Here is a 17,844-nt window from a genome sequence, read left to right on the forward strand (position 1 = left end):
TTCACTCTAACAGGGCAATCCTGGAATTCAGGCCATGTTCGCCACCACAATTGCAGCATCTAACCTCCGCTGGCATATCGATACTCTTCCCTTTTGTATTCATGGCACTGACGGGGTTTGTGCATTTAGGCTTTTACGGGGTATCTCATATAGTTCAACTTTACATAAGGGAGAGACTCTTCATCAAAGAACAAAAGTGTGGATGAAATGTATTTATTCGCTCCATCGACCATACATACGGGTCAGTCAAAGTGCACCAACCACTTCTCCTACTTCCTCAGGTATTACATCTGCACGTACTTTATGCGCCACCCCAGAGATAAGGGGGTGGCTTTGAAGATACATACACAAAACATTCCACTCATATCTTCTTGAGGTTCAAATCGTGCTGCGTCTGCTCCGCGGACACACAAAACATCTAAATAAGTCCACTTCTTGTGACCCTCACTGATGCTACTTCACCCAACGCAAACATGACATTTATCGAGATTTCAAAAGGATCTCCCAGGTTCCATTGTTCCAAAACCCTCACCGACTAAACATGAGTCTGAGTTTCCAATTTTCCACCTCAACTTTACTTCTCGTTCCTTTCTTTTTCTCGACTGTAACTCACTCATTATCACTCTCCATGCTCTCTTCCCCCACAGTTTCAAACAATACATTGGTTTTCGACATCTTTCTTCCTCCATCTCTAATACTCACCATTGGTCGTTTCATTTTTTTTGTTTGTTTCATGGTTCATTTTTGATGACTAACCAGGTTTCCATCTAACATTTTTATGCCAGTAAAGTACATGTCAGATAAAAAAAAATGTCGTGACAGGCTTGATGGAAACAGAACACTTTTCAAATGTCAATGAAACAAACTGCGCTAGACAGCATTCATGCCCTGGTGGGGGCTGAAGAGAAGGGATTTTTACTCTTCCTATTTGGCATAATGGCGGTCTGCAAACAAAAGTTGTAGGTACATGCTGCCGCCTACTGTATTGGCTATTTATCCGCCTACTTTAGAATGAATTCATTACATTTTGTGAAAAAATTGCCCTACAAACTAACCCTACACCCATTAAAAACTCAATTATTCCACCACTTTGGCCCTATCTGATCCTACACCAGGCCTGTAGCCTGGGAAGACAAGACACTATTGTTGAAAACACCCTGTAACTCTTCTGCAGTAAAACCTTGTACACCCAAGTACTTCTCTGCAGCTGCCACCACATATATCCTCTGTGATTTCAGTTCCATTCCAGCGTTACAGTTGACAAACATGGGCATGAACACCAAAAAAACTAATCTAGGAATCTCTTTCCTTTACAATGCTGCCACATGACCTTAAGCTTGACACCTAAAACACTGCAATGGGTTCGGTACAAAAGCTCTCACGGGATAACTGATACATTGTCTTTATCTGGTCAAGACTCTACATCAAAACTCAGTAGTACAGACAGTGTCTTCTGTTTCACCATATCAGTTTACAGGTCCACAACAATTTGCAAGTTTTTCTCTTTCAGAAACTTTAAATACAGCAAATTTCACTGTAAATGTTTAAAATATTTTGCCAACACCTCCAGAGACATTTGATCAAGGTTGCCATTGCTATTTCCTTTATAAATGGCCTTGGCCTAATTCCAATACTTAAAGTATACACCATAAAAGGTCAATGATGGGCGTTTTTCAGGCAGAGTTTTAATGCTTGTTCACATGCGCTCAGTTTCAAGACAGGTCTGATTTATAATGGGAAACGTTGTTTATAAATATTTTTTGTATGTGCGCTCTCTTTTCAGACATGCGACACACAGATAGTATGAAATGTACCCAACAATTACAAATGAGGCCCTTGATGCGGGGCCAAGGTTTGTGACCAGCTGCTTCAGAGCTCCAGAAATAATTACGTCAGTCAGCACAGAGTTACTTTTGTATTTAATTTCAACAATATCGTCATACACTCACAACTTGAAGTTTAGTACTTTTATTGCACAAAACGATACAATCGTGGCCAAAAGTTGAGAGAATGACACAAATATTAATTGTCACAAAGTTTGCTGCTTCAGTGTCTTTAGATATTTTTTGTCAGATGTTACTATGGAATATTGAAGTATAATTACAAGCATTTTATAAGTGTCAAAGGCTTTTATTGACAATTACATGAAGTTGATGCAAAGAGTCAATATTTGCAGTGTTGACCCTTCTTTTTCAAGACCTCTGCAATCTGCCCTGGCATGCTGTCAATTAACTTCTGGGCCACATCCTGACTGATGGCAGCCTATTCTTGCATAATCAATGCTTGGAGTTTGTCAGAATTTGTGGGGTTTTGTTGGTCCACCAGCCTCTTGAGGATTGACCGCAAGTTCTCAATGGGATTGAGGTCTGGGGAGTTTCCTGGCCATGGACCCAAAATATCAATGTTTTGTTCCCTGAGCCACTTAGTTATAACTTTTGCCTTATGGCAAGGTGCTCCATCATGCTGAAAAAGGCATTGTTCGTCACCAAACTGTTCCTGGATGGTTGGGAGAAGTTGCTCTCGGAGGATGTGTTGGTACCATTCTTTATTCATGGCTGTGTTCTTAGGCAAAATTGTGAGTGAGCCCACTCCCTTGGCTGAGAAGCAACCCCGCACATGAATGGTCTCAGGATGCTTTACTGTTGGCATGACACAGGACTGATGGTAGCGCTTACCTTGTCTTCTCCGGACAAGCTTTTTTCCGGATGCCCCAAACAATCGGAAAGGAGATTCATCAGAGAAAATGACTTTACCCCAGTCCTCAGCAGTCCAATCCCTGTACCTTTTGCAGAATATCTGTCTGTTCCTGATGTTTTTCCTGGAGAGAATTTGCTTTTTTGCTGCCCTTCTTGACACCAGGCCATTCTCCAAAAGTTGACAGAGGAAGAACAATGATTCCAAGCACCACCCTCCTTTTGAAGCTTCCAGTCTGTTATTCAAACTCAATCAGCATGACAGAGTGATTTCCAGCCGTGTCCTCATCAACACTCACACCTGTGTTAACGAGAGAATCACTGACATGATGTTAGCTGGTCCTTTTGTGGCAGGGCTGAAATGCAGTGGAAATGTTTTTTTGTGATTCAGTTCATTTGCATGGCAAAGAGGGACTTTGCAATTAATTGCAATTCATCTGATCACTTCATAACATTCTGAAGCATATGCAAATTGCCATCATACAAACTGAGACAGAAGACTTTGTAAAAATTAATATTTGTGTCATTCTCAAAACTTTTGGCAACGACTGTTGAATAACTTTACTAACACTTTACCTTCAAGAAGAAAAAGAAACGCACACCTATATAGGCGAGGTGCTGGCTAATGGAGTAGAAAACTTGAAAATAAAGGAGAGCCGCACACTCTAGGAGCTCAGATGCAAAACATTTAATATCCAACGTTTCAACAGCCAAGCTGTCTTCATCAGGGTATAATCACAAACTCGTTTATAGAGTGTCAAAAGACACACCGGTGTCTGTAATCATGGCCAAGTGTGGCCTAATATCATTGGTTAATTCTCACATATTAAAATGTCAGACAAAGATCAGCATACAAAAAACAAATGGATAGCATACGATCATAGACAGATATGACTACACAAGCTTACAAACAATTACAATGGCACAAGTTACAATAATCACAAGAATGGCTTCAGATCAAAGTCTGCGTTGAGACCGAAGGGAGCAAGGGTCTTTAAATTAAAGATCTAGGCACCCTCTCGTTTTAACAATAAATTATCAAGATCACCCCCTCTCCTAAGGAGGGTGACATGTTCGATGCCAATATAACGCAGAGACGAAATCGAGTGGTTTGCTTCCAAAAAGTGGGCCGCAACTGGGTAAGTCGAGTTTTTGCACCTAATGGTGCTACGATGCTCTGAGATACGTACTTTTAATTTGCGCTTTGTTTTACCCACATAATTTTTTACCACAAGGACAAGTTATCAGATAAATAACTGCCTTAGTGGAGCACATAATAACAACTTTGATTGGGATCTATTTCCCTGTTTTTGGGTGTTTGAAGGATCAACATTTATAAGTGCCATTGCATTGAGCACAACCATTACACTTGTAATTTCCATCCAGTATGGGCACAAATAGACATCGTTCGGGAATATCTTGGGGTGGTAAATCAGTGTACCAATTGATCTCTGAGATTTCTGCCCCGCGAGAATACGACCAAGGGAAGGTCCGAAAACACATTACCGAGATTATTATCGGATTTTAGAATGTGCCAATGATTGACCAATTCCCTTAATTTGTTCAGAGCACTTTGAATAGCGGGTAGTTAGAACGCAAGAATGCGTCTTTTTGCGAGACTAACCTTGAAAAAGGTCATGTCTCGTTTTGTTTTGGATTTTCTCAATGGCAATATTAATCTGATCATTTTTGTACACCCTCTCCTTGAATTTTCTTTGCGTCTCAGCCATATTTCTGTCGAAATCTGATTGTTTTTTGCAAATTCTTTTGATTAGACCGAATTGGCTGTAGGGAAAACTATTTTTCAAGGGAAGTGGGTGACAACTGTCAGCCCTCAACAAACTGTTACGATCAGTAGGTTTCCTGTAAAGATCCGTGTATAAAACACTTTACCTTCAAACTAACTATTGTGCTAAATTACTAAAATGTAAATATAAATGTACAACATATCACTATGCGTATTCTGAGGTACCTCCTCGCTGAGAACCTCTTCCCCTTGTGGACCTCCAGGTGCATGTTCAGCTGGTGGGAGAACCTCTTCTCACATTGGGGCAGCTGAAGGATTTCTACCCTGTGTGGACTCTCTGGTGCCTCTTCAGGCTGGAGGAGTGGGAGAAACTAGCTTGGCACAGGTGGCAGCCGAAAGGTTTCTCCCCTGTGTGGACCCTCTGGTGCCTCTTCAGGTTGGACGAGTCTGAGAAACTGGCTTGGCACAGGTTGCAGCCGAATGGCTTCTCCCCTGTGTGCATCCTCTGGTGGATCTCCACCTGTTTGGGGAAACTGAAGGCTTTCCCACAGAACGAACACTGGAATCGCTTCTCTTTGCCACTGGATCTACTGATAGCGTTACTACTACTGTCATTTGTCAATGGGCTTGTGTAGCCATTTAGTGTTGAGGCACTGGCATTGTCTGAGGTCTGGTTTAACATTAGGAGAGTGTGAGGAGGATTAAGGCCAGGGACTGTCTGTGTTGTCACAGGGTCCATGTTCCAGTTGATGGATCCTATAGAAGGCAGGCTGAAGGCAGCACCTGTTAGCGGGTTAACCTGAGGCGCCATCAGTCTCTCTGAATCACAACTATAGGAGCAGGACGGAGCATCGGTAGCCAAATCTGTTCTTAGACAGACACCTCCTCGTGCCCGCAGACCAAATCTACACCTCGCCCTGGTCTCAGCTAGTCTGTTGTCATGGAGACTACGTTCGGTTGTTGTTTTGTGTTCGGTTGTCTGTTTCTGGTTGTGGTTAACAGTGTTGTTCCCCAGCCCAGAGTTGAGGACGCTGTCCCATCCACTGACTTCCACTATGTCGCCTCTGGTCCTGACCTGCTCAGTGGTGATGTCCCTTGGGCCCTTGGTTGCACCTGTTGGGGTCTGGGAATCCAAGCTGGCTGCCCAGTCTCCTCTGTTAGCCTCCGACCAACCACCTGCAGGAAGAGGTTAGAAAACAGACTTTACAATCATGGCTTTTTTGTTGTTGTCAATAACTTGGTCATGTTTGTACATTGCAATGTGTGTTCTACTGATTTCATTTTATGAATGAAGAGAAAAACAATTGCCAGGCGCATCACTATTCCCATTGATGATATATTACTGTATGTAGGCTATATGTATTTGTCCCTTACCTTGCTCCCCCATCTTTAGTCCACTCAGCAGGTCAATGCTCTCTGGTTCTTCCTCAATTGTCTCCTCTTTGACCAGCAGCAGATCAAGATTCCCATCCTCCATGTCTACTGACTGTAAGATATGTTAGTACTAGTACTATGCAAACTGCTAGTTGATTTGATTTATTGACCCTCTTTAATGGTTTAGTAATTCAAAAGACATGGTCCCACACTTACGACTAAATTTATCAAGACCTGGACCCATATCTACAAATAGTCTGAGTAAGAGTGCTGTTATTTATTATGATCTAAAAGGCTAAACTGATCTGAGAAGCTTTGTGGATACAGGCCCTGACCTAATACCATTCAGACAGTAGTTTACAGTGGGCTCACCTCAGTGAGACTGTGTGTGGTCCTGTGCTGCTCAGCTGGTTCCTCTGTGGGTTCAGGAGGAGGTGTAGTCTGGTTGTCCTCCATGACCATGGTCCCCTCAGGGTTCCCCAGACTCTCCTCACACCCCTCCTCCTTCACCAGCAGCACCTCTGGACCCTCCTCCTGGAAGAGACAGGATGATACAGATTACAGATTACACAGACAGAGTAGGTGTTTGTTAGTGTGTAGGTATACTTAGTAAGTGTATGATGGTTATAAAGTGCTGTCGGGTTTATGCAGAATAGATTGAGATCATATGTGATGTATATTAAAGAGAATCTCAATGAAAGTCTTAGAATGAAAGGTCCCATTTTGTGTTTATTAAACAGAAACAAGTTTTAAATACTCCATATGAAAACCACACATACAGTTGAAGTCGGATGTTTACGTACACTTAAGTTGGTGTCATTAAAACTCGTTGTTCAACCACTCCACAAATGTCTTGTTAACAAACTCTAGTTTTGGCAAGTCAGTTAGGACATCTACTTTGTGCATGACACAAGTAATTATTCCAACAATTGTTTACAGAAAGATTATTTCACTTAATTCACTGTATCACAATTCCAATGGGTCAGAAGTTTACATACACTAAGTTGCTGTGCCTTTAAACAGCTTGGAAAATTCCAGAAAATGATGTCATGGCTTTAGAAGCCTCTGATAGGCTAATTGACATAATTTGAGTCAATTGGAGGTGTACCTGTGGATATATTTCAAGGCCTACCTTTAAACTCAGTGCCTCTTTGCTTGACATCATGGGAAAATCAAAAGAAATCATCCAAGACCTCAGAAAAATAATTGTAGACCTCCACAAGTCTGGGTCATCCTTGGGAGCAGTTTCCAAACCCCTGAAGGTACCACGTTCATCGGTACAAACAATAGTACACAAGTATAAACAACATGGGACCACGCAGCCGTCATACCGCTCAGGAAGGAGACGCGTTCTGTCTCCTAGAGATGAACGTACTTTGGTGCGAAAAGTGCAAATTAATCCCAAAACAACAGCAACGGACCTTGTGAAGATGCTGGAGGAAACGGGTACAAAAGTATCTATATCCACATAATCTGAAAGGCCGCTCAGCAAGGAAGAAGCCACTGCTCCAAAACCACCATCAAAAAGCCAGACTATGGTTTGCAACTGCACATGGGGACAAAGATTGTACTTTTTGGAGAAATGTCCTCTGGTCTGATGAAACAAAAATAGAACTGTTTGGCCATAATGACCATCGTTATGTTTGGAAGAAAAAAGGGGAGGCTTGCAAGCCGAAGAACACCATCCCAACTGTGAAGCACGGGGGTGCCAGCATCATGTTATGGGGGTGCTTTGCTGCAGGAGGGCCTGGTGCACTAAACTGTTACTTGGATTAAATGTCAGGAATTGTGAAACACTGAGTTGAAATGTATTTGGCTAAGGTGTATGTAAATGTCCGACTTCAACTGTATATTAAAGATACAAATTGGCTGAAAAGAACTGGCAGTAAAAAAAAATATCTTAATGAACTTGATAAAATGCATTAATTTTCTCATTAAAAGTGTCGTTGGGGGAAAAAAAATAAGTACTTGAATGGAAGTTATGAAACATGCATTTGAGAACATCATACAGCAGCGGTTTCCAACCTTTTCTAGCATTAGAGCTACTTTTAAAAAATGAAACATGTTCCAAGCTACTATTTTTTTTTCTAGCTTTCAAATTGGCACGTTCTTCTCTGCCCTGCAACTCTTCCCTGGGTCCTTAGTGTATGAGAGAAAGTTGTGTTCTCTCTAAATGTACTGGTAAATTCATGGTTAACAAACAACTAAGGGGGCCCTATAAAATCTGAGATTCCCCCCCCCCCCAAAAATTATGTAATGTTATATTTTTCCTGGTTTTTCACTCTTAAAACTACAATTGCTCATAGAGAAACAACGAAATCAAATGCTTAAATCACATCAGAACACTTTTTTTGGTCGGTTTGGAAGAAAACAAAAAAACAAATTCCCCTTTAATTGTGTGTCTAGCGAGTGAGGAATGTGCTGTCTAGCGATGGTTCTGTAATGCTGCTGCTCATTTCATGGCAAAGTATGCAAATAATAGATACAAACACAACATTTAATTGAGAAGGTTTTGAGGAAACTCAAAAGACAGTTATCACATCAACTGGCTACACAGAGTGAGACAAATGCCTGCACCATACAGACAGATGGGCAATATTGCTGAAAATGAATTGGCAGATATTGTGTTAAGTTTGGCTTTTTTAAGCCAATAGTGACTAACCAGGGGTGGGATAATGTCAATGCAGCGTTGACTAGATAGTAGCTGGGAGCTTGCTGTGTCTGATACTTGTGAGATTTGTTGGAACACATTAAAAAATCTGACCTCATCATGAGAGCCCGCAGTGGTTCACAGGTCTGTGACCCCCCCCCCGCGAGCAAAACATTTTAGAGGCCCCCCTCTTGACAGCAGAGAGAAACTTTTGTTTCAAATTCCTGCAATTCTACACATTTTGCCATTGGGCGTAGAAATAATGTTGCAGTTTTAAAGCAAGTCTACTGCAATTCTACACAATTTGACATTAGGTGGAGAAATTTCTGCCAATTGCCCAGCCCTGGCCTACATAGTACAAACACAACATGTAACAGACTGTTTAGACTTATATATGTCTTTATATATCACACAATGTCTGGATGCATTATTCTATCCAGGAATATTCAACACTGAAATCTGTGAATCTCCTTATTCCAAATGCATCTGTGGGTCTTTTCTACTGACAAAAATAAAAATGCATCATTGTCTTTAGTGAAGGGTTTGATCTCAAGTCAGAAGCTATCAGGTAAAATGGTAATTTTCTATGTTTCTATTGAGTGGAATGTTTTTTCTGCTGGTGTATCCTGAGGTAGGTCCTCTCCGAGAAGCTCTTCTCACACAGGGGGCAGCTGTAGGGTTTCTCCCCTGTGTGGCCCCTCTGGTGCCTCTTCAGGTCACCAGCCTGGGCGAAACGCATGTGACACTGGGTACAGCTGTAGGGTTTTTCTCCTGTGTGGACCATCTGGTGTCTCTTCAGGTGGCCAGCCTGGGTGAAGCGCATATGACACTGGGTACAACTAAATGGTTTCTCCCCTGTGTGGATCCTCTGGTGGATCTCCACCTTCTGGAGGCAGCTGAAGCCTTTGTTACAGAACATGCAGAGGAACTGTTTCTCTTTACTATTGCCTGATGTGGCTCCCCCTCCCTGAGCCTGGGCTCTAACCCTGTCGTTTGAGTTCAATACCTGATCGAAAAGGACGCGGCTGTGTGAATTGGAAGGCCCCATCGACGTGGACACTGGGTCGCTATCCCTGAGCGCGTGTAAAGGGGAGTGAGTAACGACATTTGGATTTGTCTCTAAGCTTTTCCTATAATCTAAGAAATCTCTGCCCTGTGAGTGTCCGTTTCCTAGGTGACTATCTGCATTCCATGTGGGAGGAGCGTCGCCCTCCACTTTCACAGTCACCTCATCTACCACTATACACTCCCCTTTCTTATCTAGGGACCCTTCAGAGTATAAACTACTACTGTACTGGTTCCAATCCTCTCTAGACTGATCAGTCTGTGTTTCTAAACCCAAGGATATGTTGCCAGGGTCCATCTCTGTAGCATAAGAACAAGACAGATCATCACCTCCGGTGTCTAACGCGTCACCATCCCTACAGGAATGAACTGTCCTCTGGCGAAATATCGGTAAACACTCTGAGCTAGAAGCAGGAGGACAGCCCAGTGGCCCCAGCCTCTCTGGGTCTGATCTGTGGTCAGATCCTGTGTGTAACAGCCTGCGTGTTACAGTTAAAGTGTTGGTATCTGTCTCTGTCTTGAGGACGGTGTTCAGGAGTCCACTGACCTCCGTGATGCTGTGTTGGGTTCTGGGCCGCGCTGAGGCGGTTGTGGGGTCCTTCGTGGCTACAGGGGGCACTCCAGCCAGTCCAGTCTCAATGTCATCACTGTGCCGTGGGTACTCCTCTCCTTTAGACCTCTCCAGTTTGACCCCAGGAGCTGCAGCCTCTGTATCTGCAGACTGACACAAGAAGAGTGGAGGTTATTACCGGTAAATGAGTTGAATCGTTTAACAATGTCGTAGGGAAGTATCACAAGCTCCCCTATGGCAGATAAATAAGGATGTACATGTAAACAAGTGAATAGCTGAGGGGAGCCTTTCTGAAATAAATGGGCCACATTTGATTTACAAAGTAACACATTTTTAATGCAGCACTATTACACTAACCTCTACGATAACGTGCTGGGTTGAGGTTCCACTCCCCTCATCAACAGTGATTGGTTGGTCATCTCTCCATGTATTGTGTCCCACTGGCTTCACAAAGCTCTTGTGGCCTCCAGGTAGATGTCCTTCACCTGATAAAGTGATTGGGGGAAAAGAGATTGGTAGGTTAGCTATTGTCTGCTCAACGGTATAGACCCTTGTCTGTGTTTGCAAACATTGCCGCACGAGGGCGCAGGGTGTAATTTGGTTTCAGAACACAGGGAGTTCTCATAGAATGCCAGAAAGAAAGAAAACATTTCACATGTTGCTTTTGAGTGCATTTTACACTACCTTGGGATTTTAATTGGACCCCTGGAGGGCATAATTCTTCCTGATGTGTATTACCTGTAGGTGACACCGTCAGCCCAGCCGGTAGTGCTGAGTGATTAACCCAAATGTCAGTTGTTTTTCGGTTTCTAAACAACTAATTGACCAACATCTGCGGAGCAGGCATGGAGACTGAAAGACAATTTATGCTTGATCTGTAAATGTTGGAAGTTCTGACGCATTTGCGGCGGCTTCGGACGCATGCTAAGGCCAAAGCAAGCTCCATATTGCATTGCGGAGGGCTCCATATAACTCTGCATTGACATGTTTGGTTGACAGAAGGTGGGGGCGGTATGTCCTGTATGAACAATAGCTCTGCTCCGCTAAGCGCAAGAGGTATGAAAGCCCTGATTTCGGGCAGACAATGCATCGCAGTAAATGCTGTACTGCCACTTCAGGTGACGAATTGACCACAAAGAACCTTTTGCGAGAAGCGAGAACGCGCAATCGAGAGGGCTAAAAAGCAGTTGCTTCGCTATCCTGAAAATACATGATCTAAGTGATTGACAGTTGGTATTCAGCAGTCAAAGTATGACTTATTTACTTTGAAGAACTACTCAAATTGATTTTGTCATACAGCAGCTCTATAGAGGTTAGATGATGACTTGGAATGAAATAAAGTCATCAAATAAAACATGCTATTCAAGTAATGTGAATAAATGGTTAATAAGTGATAACCAGTAAAGGCAGTCAACTACCGTCGTGGGTATTTTATTAATTGTATTATTCTGTGTTATAGCGTTCAACCCACATGATGCATAGCGCTAATCGTTCAGCAATGCCAGCCTGTAATACACTCCTGTCCCCGGTGGACCGACTCGTATATAAAGCAGCCTCTATTCAGGCTGCAAGGCATCGGTATTTTATTTTATTTTATGTTTGTGTGTGACGAAGACGATTAGTGATTAAGGCAGTAGCCTAACATAGCCTGTTAACGTTAGCTGGCTACTACTAGTGAATATAATTTTAGCTAAAAGTAATCTATAGAGATTTGAAACAATTTGCACCATGTCTAAGAGACAAAAACTATCAGGAAGCGAATATTTAAAAACAAATAAAAAAATGAGATGAGAGTCATAATCTCTAAACCACAGAAATTAGCTGGTTAAATTGATAAACGTGCAGCAATGTCCATCAGCCGGTGTGAAGAATGACAAGCCTATGAGGACAGGCCATTCATTCGCCGAGAACGACGAGCCCGTTTGCTGATTCTTGCAGCGAAGACGGCAAACCCGAGGAGTCCGAGACATGCACTTCCACCAATGATGACAGCTCTCTGGCTGGACAAGAACAGGTGGTCGCACCAGGCCCAGCCACACCTCCAAACAATGCCGGCGGAGACCCTACTATCTTCGACCCGGATTCAGATTCGTCGCTACCCGTCCCCGATGAGAGTGGCGGTGCTGCTGATAAATCCGACTGCCAGACAAAATAAATAGAAAAGATCCCAGGGAGTGGCCAAAATATATGAATGGATCTTTACGGGATATGTTAGTGCAGGCTGGGCCACATCAGGAGGAGGAGGGGAATTTCCCAAGAAATGATGGGCAACGAAAGTTTTCGGTGGCCCACTACAATAGGAGGATGGCGAACAGGGAAGAGACCATGGCTTGTCTATTCCAAGCAGAATGATGCAGCCTTCTGTTTTTGCTGCAAACTTTATTCACACGAGTGCAAATCTGAGCTGGTCAGGGATGGAATCAGGGACTGGGAGAATCAGTGACACCTCCTCAGCTCGCATGATAACTCGCATGACCACCTAGATAGTTTCTAGAGGTGGAAGGAGCTGGAGGCTGGTGTCCAGGCAAACTCAGATGATTTGAGGCCCATGGACAGCTACCGAGAGAAAACATAGCGGACTGCAATGAAGCACCACAGCAGAGGAAAGAGGCCACTCTAAGCGGAGACTAAATAAATAAATGCTGAAACTGAGGTTGAACAATGAAATTCGATTTGGTCATTGACAAAGCTTATTTTACACTGCTCCAGCGAAACAAGGCCCGTCATGCATTTATGAAAGCACTTGTTTCCAAAGCTCAAATGCTCTTACTGTTTTACAGTTCTACAGGAATATTAAAATATATTTTAAATATGTTACACTTTTTTTATTGTAATTGTAACAATTATGGTGTGGTGCCATGTGTTATAACAGGTGGATTACTATTTGCCAGCAGCATACCACCCTGCATACTGCTGGCTTGCTTCTGAAGCTAAGCAGGGTTGGACCTGGTCAGTCCCTGGATGGAAGACCAGATGCTGCTGGAAGTAATGTTGGAGGGCCAGTAGGAGGCACTATTTCCTCTGGTCTAAAAAAAATATCCCAGTGCCCAACAGCAGTGATTGGGGACACTGCCCTGTGTAGGGTACCGTCTTTCGGCTGGGACGATAAACAGGTGTCCTGACTCTCTGCGGTCATTAAAGATCCCATGGCACTTATTGTAAGAGTAAGGGTGTTAACCCCGGTGACCTGGCTAAATTCCCAATCTGGCCATCAAACCATCACGGTCACCTAATAATCCCCAGTTTACAATTGGCTCATTCATCCCCCCTCCTCTCCCCTGTAACTATTCCCCAGGTCGTTGCTGCAATTGAGAATGTGTTCTCAGCCAACTTACCTGGTAAAATAACGGATAAATACAATTAATAAGAAACTCAGTTTCCTACTATAGGTAGTAGATTGCAACATTGCAACTCTCCGATGCAGGGTTTAAAGTCAAATTATCTTCTGCCTGGTGAGGGACCTCCAAAAAATGTTATGGGCATAAACATAGAATGACATATAATTGGAGCCTATTTCTTCATCTCCCAAAAAATAAGTGGTACGCCTACCTGTTTGACAGACACAATTATCCTATCCATAGATGTCGGTACAGCCAAATACTCCAATACTGTCGCATGCACTGATTAAATACCTCTGTCTGGGAAGGGCTTGGTGTGTTTGACTTAAACCAGGGCTCGAATTGAGTGAGGTTATCACATATCCCATTTGCCCTTTTCGTTAACAAAGGCTATCTATTGTTTGCTTTATATTTTGAAATAAATACAAAACGAATCCAGATTATATCAAGCGTTCAATAACAATGCTCAACTCTGATGCCTTATGGTAGAAACAAGCTAAAAAATGCCAGCGAAAGAGTTGACCGACGCATATGTGGATATATTGATTCCACTCTATGACAATCTGAAGCTAAACTGCAGCCTATAATAATCGAGGAGATTTAAAAATGTGACTTTGCTATTCTGTCCTTATTAATTGAGCTTTTCTCTTTCTGAAAAGAGAATATGTTTGTTAGGGAAGCACTTCTGTTGTTGGGTTATACCATAGACGAGTAGCCAGCAGTTGAAGCTTACAGTTTTCTGCATCAATAGAACCTCTGTCTGGGTGGAAAAGTAATTTTTGAAAGTGCCATGCTTAGATTCATACGGATGTCGAAGACGTAATTATTTTTGTCTCACCTAGGGCAGCAGAACGTACAGAGCATTGGTGATTTTATCAATGTAATCAGATTGAAAATATTACGCTGTTATTGACATTGAACTGATTATATACCCTACTAACAAGGCCCAAGGCCAAACCTATTGGGGGAGGGGAAGATTTGTCTCGCCTAGGGAGGCAGAACTGTCTGAATAATATATATATATATATATATATATATATATATATACACACTGCTCAAAAAAATAAAGGTTACACTTAAACAACACAATGTAACTCCAAGTCAATCACACTTCTGTGAAATCAAACTGTCCACTTAGGAAGCAACACTGATTGACAATAAATTTCACATGCTGTTGTGCAAATGGAATAGACAACAGGTGGAAATTATAGGCATTTAGCAAGACACCCCCAATAAAGGAGTGGTTCTGCAGGTGGGGACCACAGACCACTTCTCAGTTCTTATGCTTCCTGGCTGATGTTTTGGTCACTTTTGAATGCTGGTCATGCTTTCACTCTAGTGGTAGCATGAGACGGAGTCTACAACAAGTGGCTCAGGTAGTGCAGCTCATCCAGGATGGCACATCAATGCGAGCTGTGGCAAGAAGGTTTGCTGTGTCTGTCAGCGTAGTGTCCAGAGCATGGAGGCGCTACCAGGAGACAGGACAGTACATCAGGAGACGTGGAGGAGGCCGTAGGAGGGCAACAACCCAGCAGCAGGACCGCTACCTCTGCCTTTGTGCAAGGAGGAGCAGGAGGAGCACTGCCAGAGCCCTGCAAAATGACCTCCAGCAGGCCACAAATGTGCATGTGTCTGCTCAAACGGTCCGAAACAGACTTCATGAGGGTGGTATGAGGGCCCGACGTCCACAGGTGGGGGTTGTGCTTACAGCCCAACACCGTGCAGGACGTTTTTCATTTGCCAGAGAACACCAAGATTGACAAATTCGCCACTGGCGCCCTGTGCTCTTCACAGATGAAAGCAGGTTCACACTGAGCACGTGACAGACGTGACAGTCTGGAGACGCTGTGGAGAACGTATTGCTGCCTGCAACATCCTCCAGCATGACCGGTTTGGCGGTGGGTCAGTCATGGTGTGGGGTGGCATTTCTTTGGGGGGCTGCACAGCCCTCCATGTGCTCGCCGGAGGTAGCCTGACTGCCATTAGGTACCGAGATGAGATCCTCAGACCCCTTGTGAGACCATATGCTGGTGCGGTTGGCCATGGGTTCCTCCTAATGCAAGACAATGCTAGACCTCATGTGGCTGGAGTGTGTCAGCAGTTCCTGCAAGAGGAAGGCATTGATGCTATGGACTGGCCCGCCCGTTCCCCAGACCTGAATCCAATTGAGCACATCTGGGACATCATGTCTCGCTCCATCCACCAACGCCATGTTGCACCACAGACTGTCCAGGAGTTGGCGGATGCTTTAGTCCAGGTCTGGGAGGAGATCCCTCAGGGGACCATCCGCCACCTCATCAGGAGCATGCCCAGGCGTTGTAGGGAGGTCATAAAGGCACGTGGAGGCCACGCACACTACTGAGCCTCATTTTGACTTGTTTTAAGGACATTACATCAAAGTTGGATCAGCCTGTAGTGTGGTTTTCCACTTTAATTTTGAGTGTGACTCCAAATCCAGACCTCCATGGGTTGATAAATTTGATTTCCATTGATAATTTTTGTGTGATTTTGTTGTCAGCACATTCAGCTATGTAAAGAAAAAAGTATTTAATAAGAATATTTCATTCATTCAGATCTAGGATGTGTTATTTTAGTGTTCCCTTTATTTTTTTGAGCAGTGTATATATATCACTACCATTCTAGGGTGGCTAACGCTACTTCCTGATGTTGCCAGGAGTAGACAGACTCACTGTGTGCAACATCCAAAAGTTGTCCGAAAATGGTGGTGGATTTTTTATATGACCAGCACGCACATTTTGTCCGTGTTTTCCCCACTGACGAGCCATTAAATCAAGTTAAGGAAGAAACTGAAGCCTTTGCAGCCTGAATGGAGGATGTTTTATGTACCAGCCGGTCCATAGGGGGCAAGTTTATTGCTAACTGAATACATTAAAGTCGGACGTAAGATGACAAACAATGTAAAAGGCCGGTTGGGCTAGGCTATATATGAACGGCGACAGCCACCGCAGGCTCCGCCTTCTGCTAAATGTACCTCTTGTCATTCCTTTGTATCGGTCGAGGATCTTGACACTACTGGGACGACTGGCGAGGACGCGCTCTCGCATTATTCTCTCTGCGCGCTCCCGTGCCACCTTCAGTTCCAGTAGCTGTAGTTTCCTCCGCAATCCCCTGTTTTCTTTCTTGCTTTGAGTTATTTCCAAACGAAACACTGCATAGTCGTCGTCTACGACTTTACAGATCTCTGCCACGGCTGCATTCGCTAGCACCTCCATGATGGAGGCTATTTGAGTGTGAAAAACCATACAGTTAACGTTAGCCATTTTTAGCTAACCAGCAGCCAGCTAGCATCTATACAAAGCCCCGTGATCAACGCGAATTAAGAACTGCCTGGGGTAATTATGCGATTCTGTGCAGTTAAAAGTGTCACCGTTTTAGTTTCAGGGTGTTAATAAACGTCTAAATAACATCAATATAAACGCTTGTTTCTGGTCACTGTTCACTTCCGTTCTTCTTCTTTAAAGTTTTATGGCCGACTACACCCATTGGTGTATTGCAGCCACCTACTGTCTTCTTTGATATTATGGTGGTCCGAAAACAAACGCTATATGTCCATGCTGCCACCTACTGTTTTGGATGTATATCAGCCCAAGTAATTAACTAAATCAAATAAACGAGAACAAAACTCAATATACTCCTTAATTCGGGATCTGGGGCCTGAGAAGGAAGAGCATCTTAGGACAGTATGTTTTGCAATGTATCGGCAGTGAAGTCCTGGAAACTCTGAAACATTTCAGCTCCAGTTTCTTTGACTCTGTTTGTTTATGCAGTACAATTAATCATATATGAGATAAACACCCTAAAATTCACCTTCACAATCAGCATATCAGTTTCCCTCAACTGTTGAACAACACTCGGTCTCCACAGTCTCCGGAGCATCCACCGCCATGCCTTCAGCTCCACTCTCTCATTCAACTACTTCACGTGTCACTGTGTAGATGACCTGCTGTATAGCCCTGACCCTTGCCACTTCATACTCCTTTACCCTAACCGGGGAATTGGGAATGTGGTTGCCATCACAATTATAACATCATCCACCCTCAGATTCTTCAACATTCCTTCAGCACACACTTGATACATGTCCATACTTTTTGCAATTCCGGCAAAACAGCGGCTTGGATACAGAAGCTCTCACCGCAGACATAACATATCCCATCTTCACATGTGAAGGGAGATACTCTTCGTCAAACATCAATAATACCGACAGGCTTTCTTCTTTCCCCCATCCAGTACACGGCGTGCTCCAACTACTCCTCGTAAACCACAAAGCCTCCACATTTCGGGGCGGCAGGTAGCCTAGAGGTTAGTGTTGGGCCAGTTACCGAAAGGATGCAACAATTCAAGTTCTGTCAATGATGTTTGGCTTGTAATGTGATGTGATTGATCTG

General features: G+C 43.5%; 1 protein-coding gene across 1 annotated transcript; it reads right to left on the bottom strand.

Moving 5' to 3' along the window:
- Nucleotides 1–2,762: 2,762 nt before the first annotated feature.
- On the bottom strand, nt 2,763–16,936 carry LOC139374789 (uncharacterized). Its single transcript, XM_071115929.1, has 6 exons — nt 16,431–16,936; nt 10,458–10,585; nt 10,077–10,250; nt 6,187–6,348; nt 5,815–5,926; nt 2,763–5,616 (listed from the first exon to the last, which is right to left on the bottom strand). Exons 1-6 carry the CDS (start codon nt 16,717–16,719, stop codon nt 4,760–4,762), a joined length of 1,722 nt encoding a protein of 573 aa, XP_070972030.1. The 5' UTR covers nt 16,720–16,936; the 3' UTR covers nt 2,763–4,759.
- Between the last annotated feature and the right edge of the window lie 908 nt (nt 16,937–17,844).

This window comes from Oncorhynchus clarkii, chromosome 19 (assembly GCF_045791955.1).
Source record: "Oncorhynchus clarkii lewisi isolate Uvic-CL-2024 chromosome 19, UVic_Ocla_1.0, whole genome shotgun sequence".
Taxonomy (NCBI): Eukaryota; Metazoa; Chordata; class Actinopteri; order Salmoniformes; family Salmonidae; genus Oncorhynchus; species Oncorhynchus clarkii.